Raw genomic sequence first — 5955 nt, 5'->3', positions numbered from 1 at the left:
GAACCGGGGCGGCAGCAGCCCGTCGGCCGCCGCCAACTACCTGCTCTGTACTAACTGCCGGAAAGTGCTGCGGAAGGTACGGACTCGGCCTGGGGTCCGGCCCGAGGCCGGCGCTTCCTGCCGGGCGGGCTCGGGCTGCTTGGTCCCGGGCGCACTCGGGGGAGGCTCGGAGGGACCCCGGGCACCGTCCCTCTGCGGAGAGCGAAAAAGGGGGCGTGAGTTGGGTGCGGGGCTTGTGCTGCTGCTGTTTGTCTCCGCCGGGGCAGAGGCTCTGGTCCTAGACTGTTTAAAAATTTCTTTTTTTTTTTCTCTTTCGTGTGTGTGTGTGTGTGTGTGTGTGTGTGTGTGTGTGTGTGCGCGCGCGCGCTCGCCATCCTACCTTGCTAGCCCGGGTCTGCTCTTCGGGCGGTGGGAGATGGGGACCCGCTGGATCCTCCTCGCTCGGGAAATCAAGGCACCCTGGACTGGTCTTGGGGAACCTGGCTCCCTCTTTGCTGTGGCCAACTCTTGCGGGTGTTGTTTTCGTTTATTCGGCTGCTCCTGCCCAGGACTCCCTGCCTGGCACCCCCTTTTCACATTCTTTTGATGGTCATCCAGGGTCTACAGTTCGGTCACGAAAGGAACTGGTAAAGCATCTCGAACTTTATGCCCATGGGAAGTGCTGTGCGACCTTACCGTTCCGCGGGCAGGGGTTGGGGGAGGAGGAGTCCGAGTGGCCGTGGGTTATCCTTCCTCGGCACCCCCTCACCCGGTGTAGATTCTAAAAAATCAGACACACCATTAGCTTACTGCTTCCCAGAGTGACTGATAGAAAGTTTACTCCAATATTGTTTAGCTTACTTGGCTTAATCGCTCCGTGAGGGCGGGGGGAGAGGGGGAGAATGAAAAAACGTCTCTTTAACCAAGAAGAGTTTTTTAATCAGATTGTAAAGGCTTCCCCTGAGTAATATTGTAATCAGTTTATTCTTCTTCAAACTCTATTTTTACATTTCATTAAGTGGAAACATTAGGCGAGGTGCTTCTGTTTGTCCAGTACAAATGAATTAAAATTGCTGAGCTGTGCAAATGCACCCGGACTGAAAGACCAAGGTGAATATGGTACCGTTTTTAGTCAATTTCTCCAAACACAGTTCACTTTGGGGTTGTTCTTTATGTATTAAAAAGAGAAAAAAGAAAGCACATAAGTAAGCAAGCTTAAATATTTGCGCTCTTTGTCCAAAAACTGTTTTTCTTCCTCTGTGGGTCAGGCCAAGTGCCAATCAAAGTTGTTTTTCAAGCCTCTTTTCCCTGCAGTAAGACTGCTGCTTTTTTTTTTTTTTTCTATTTTATTTGAGAGCTTATGGAAAGCCAAGGGACTGCAGATTTGAAGTTAATTGAACAGTTAAATATGCCTTAAATTGTGTTTATTGCATAGGTTTCTCTTGAAACAGATTTTTATTAAATGTGCATGTTAAGTATGTGCAGTTATTTTTTTCCATAAACTCTAGTATCAAATTACAGTTGATACTTGCTCAGCTTATTGTAGGGCTGCTTGTGAGAAATGTAATGGATCAGAAGTGCAGATCAGCTTAGTTGAATGTTAACTCTTTCACTGCAAGGCCAGATGTCATCAGAACTTAAGCTTTTAAAAAATAAATTACTATTTTCTAACATTAAAAGTAATATTATATCTTTGACATGAAAAAAAAAAGGAATAAGCCAAAGCCTGGTTAAAATTACTGCAAGTTGTGCTTAATTAAATAAGGGGACCAAAAATGCTATTTTGACTCCAGTAACATTTTTAATGACTCTGGCAATTCTTAGGCTAATAAAATGTTTGGAGGTAATATTAGGCTCGAAAGATCTATTTTATTTTTGTTTTGAGAGAACTATGGCAGTGATTCTATGCATGACATTTTGCTAGCATGAGACATCTTTATATTTCTCTCTTAGCTTTTTGTTTACCTAGAAAGAACATCCTCATTTCTAGCCATTATTAAAAGAAGTGCATGGAAAATGTGTACTCACAGTTTTATATTTTATAATTGCTGTGCACATCTCTGCCAGGATTCTAGTTTTAAGTAAGTTCAGAGCATTTAATATTGATTCATGCAGTAGCATGAAATAAGTTTAGATGGAAATAGGATTGTTTGAGCCAGTTATGACATGACTTGGCAATATTTGTAGCTTTTTAAGAGTGCCATTCTTAAGTACTCTTAAAAGAACTCAGTGTCTAACATTTTAAACCCTTCACCATTCTAAAAATGGCATGCAAGAATTTATTACAAATAAAGATGTTTTCTTTTTCAATAGACTAAGTGAGTAGAATTCATCTACAACTCTCAAAATGTAATTCTTTGGATTTATCTTGTGTTTTCAATTTAATAAAGTGTCCCATAATAACCAAGTGAGTCATAGCACTTTGAATTTTAGCTCAATGTAGTTCATAATGGAAGAAAAAAAAAAACATGCACATCTAGTATGGATTGCCCTTTGCTCTTATAACCCTCATTAAAGATGAGAGAAGGGTCCTCTTTATATGGCAGAAAGCCTTTTTTTCTTTGTCAATGGCTTAATTTGTTGCAATATTTTGAAGTTTGGGAGAATTTTTAGGGGAGCTAAATTCAAACTCAGTATATAAACACTAAATTATATATTGTGTGAAAATCATAGTCACCCTTAGAAGTGCTTTGTAATTTTGCTCTGTCTCCCAAAATATTAAATGAACCACATCTGGTTACCTAGGTCAGCAAAACTGATGGAGGGGTAAAACATACACAGAAATAAGTGAACAAAACTATCCTCAAATCCATAACTCCTACTAAATGTAACTTACTCTATTGAGAGTGAGGTCATTTAGTGAAATTTTTAATAATAAAAAAATGCTTCTATTTACTATGCAGAATATACAGTTTTGAAGTGTAATTTTTTTTTCCTGAAGAACTTCCAGTGACAACTACATGAATGTGGTCCTTTAATTTTTCTTTTTCTTTTTTTTGGAGAGGTTTTTGCTATAGGGCGCATGCGCTCTCCAGACAGAGAGAGACAGAGAGACAGAAAGCGAGAAATCATCCCCCAGGGGGGATGGCCATGCCACAATCCCTTCTCCATTTTCCTCTTGGGATCTTGGGCATGCACGCACACGTGCCCGGCGTGAGTTTAAGCCACCGGGTCTGGGATGTGAACTGCGGTCGACTACGTAGGAGTCCAGCGACATAGCCATTACGCTAACTGCTGGTCCCAGGTCCTTTAATTTCAAAATGAAGTGTCCAAGTGCAGGAAGGAAGGTAGGTAATTTTCAGTCCACTCATCTTCCAGGAAATTAAAGGTGGCTTATGCCAATGTACCTTGAGAATTAAGCAGTGAGTACTACTTAAATGAATGTAACTATGCAGTGTAAGTTAGCAAGTGTAACAGGAATTAAATCCTATTAGGAATTTTAAATTCCTATTATGTTTAGATAGTTCCAGCGGTACATCTCTGTGTGGTTAGTACACTTTTTTCACCTTGCTTTTTTTTTTTGGAGAGATTTTCACTGTAGGGCGCGTGCGCTCGCCAGACAGACAGAGAGAGACATAGAGACAGAAAGCGAGAAATCACCCCCCAGGGGGGTGGTCACGCCGCAATCCCTCCTCCTCCATTCTCCTCTCGGGATCTTGGGCACGCACGCACACGCGCCCGGCGTGAGTTTTAAGCCACCGGGTCCAGGACACGAACCGCGGTCGACTACGTGGGAATCCAGCGACATAGCCATTACGCTAACTGCTGGTTCCCTCACCTTGCTTTTATAATCACATATTTTGACAACTTCTGAATGACTTTGTAAGCAAAATACTGCCCAATTAAAACAGAATGGGTAGGACTGAACCACATGAACCTCATTTTTATCTCTAATTTGTCAGATAATATCTCTTTTACATGATTCAACTAATGGGATAGATTCACTTTGGTAATGAATTAGTAGCTATATTCTGCCTGATTCATGAAGTTTATTGTGTTGTATATTTTCGATTGCCAAAGGCAGTTTTTTTACTTGATTTTTCCGTTCTTTTTTTTTGGGGGGGGGGAGGTTTTTGCCATAGGGCGCGTGCGCTCACCAGTCAGATAGACAGAGACAGAGAGACAGAAAGCGAGAAATCACCCCCCAGGAGGGATGGCCACCCCGCAATCCCTTCTCCTCCATTCTCCTCTCGGGATCTTGGGCATGCACGCACACACGCCTGGCGTGAGTTTCAAGCCACCAGGTCCGGGGCGCGAACCGCGGTCGACAACATGGGAGTCCAACGACATAGCCATTACACTAACTGCTGGTCCCTTACTTGATTTTTATTCTAAGTGACTTAAGTAAATATCACTTAGCAATGGCAAACCTTTATACAATGGTCTTCAAATGACTTTATATGAAGCCCTAAGATGCTTCATGCTTTGCTTCCTTTTTTTAAAAAAAAATTGTTTTATTTAACTTCATTTACTAATATTATTATATTATTATTTTAAATTTGACCAGAGAGTAAAAGTGAGAAAGCAAGCCACCATGTCTGGGACTCAAACTATGGTCAGTCATGTGGGAGTCCAGTGTGTATAACCACCATGCCACCTGCTGGCCCCAATGCTGCATGGTTTTAAAATGCTTGACTTGGATTAAAACTTTAAGTAGGTTTTAAATTATCTATATATTGTGGGCCAGCATGTGGCATGGCGGTTAAAATCACTGGATTCCAACATGGTCAGCCATGATTCAAGTCCCAGACCTAGCGGCTTGCTTTCTTGCTTTCCCTTCTCTCTCTCTGGTCAAAATAAAAAAATAATAACAACTAATGAAATAAAATATTTCTTTAAAAAATTATCTATAAGTTATAATCTATAAATATAGCTACCCCCAAATTTGTTACATATAATTTTAACACATTGGAGCCTACCATAATTTTGTTACAAGATTATTATTATACAGGCCTTGAATTGCAACTGGCTGTGATGTCTTTCCACATGCATTTGAACTTTTTGGTTACTATTTAATTGATGATGAAGATGGTCACTGACTGTGAAGGCACTACTAATGTGATATTGGACCCCACAGATGTTCACAGTTTGCTCTTTGACAGGTCTTTTCATTTGGGGTAAATTAGTTAACGCCCCTGAAGGCTAGTTTTCTCTGTAAAATGTAGGTAACCTCTACCTGCCTTATAGGTTCCTGCATAGCTTGAGACATATGTTCAAATGCATTGTAAATTATGAAGTTCAAATGTAAATATAAGGAAATAAAGGAAAAGCTTCTTTATTTTTCCTTTTTCTAAATTGTCTTAGTTATTTCCATGTTATGGGAATATATTTCAAGAGTATACTGAATAGTTAATAGTCACTTTGCTGTCCTCTTTAAGTATCACCTGTGAGTGGTAAAGATTATGCTTTTAGTTACAGTGACCTTTTTGCATATTATTTGTTTTCTTATTTCTATTTGTATTCTCCCCTCCATTCTTCACGCTCTCTCTCACTTAAATGGTAGTCCAATGCATTGCTTTTAGATTTATTTTCTAAAAAATCAAATTAGTTGTCTCTTTAACACTTAAGCAGGTAAGAGAAATTGGCATTTGGTTGGAAAATGCTAAGAATTGTGACCAGCAGATGGCATAGTGGTTACATTGCTGGACTCCCACAGAGCCGACCACAGTTTGAGTCCTGGATCCAGTGGCTTGAAACCCGCACTGGGTGCATGTCCATGCATGCCCAAGATCCCAGGAGGAGAATGGAGGAAAAGGGATTGCAGCCTGGCCACCCCCCATCCCCCAGGGTGGGGGGGTCATTTCTCACTTTCCTTCTCACTGTGTCTGTGTCTCCCTCACCCCACAGGAGCACATGCCCTAAGGCAAAAGCCTTTTTTAAAAAAACAAAAAACAAACTGGGAACCAGCAGTTAGCATAATGGCTGTGTCGCTGGACTCCCACGTAGTCGACCATGGTTCATGTCCCGGACCCGGTG

General features: G+C 41.2%; 1 protein-coding gene across 1 annotated transcript in view; it reads left to right on the top strand.

Moving 5' to 3' along the window:
* Positions 1–5955, top strand: part of SESN3 (sestrin 3) — a gene marked incomplete at its 5' end in the record, with an annotated part of 69579 nt that continues 63624 nt past the window's right edge. Inside the window, 1 exon segment of the mRNA XM_006162578.2 lies at positions 1–76. Coding sequence (XP_006162640.2) covers positions 1–76 — 76 coding nt within the window.

Source organism: Tupaia chinensis, unplaced genomic scaffold, assembly GCF_000334495.1.
Source record: "Tupaia chinensis unplaced genomic scaffold, TupChi_1.0 Scaffold140218_1, whole genome shotgun sequence".
Taxonomy (NCBI): Eukaryota; Metazoa; Chordata; class Mammalia; order Scandentia; family Tupaiidae; genus Tupaia; species Tupaia belangeri.
The sequence above is the reverse complement of the archived record's forward strand: the minus strand, read 5'-3'. Positions and strand labels throughout refer to the sequence as shown.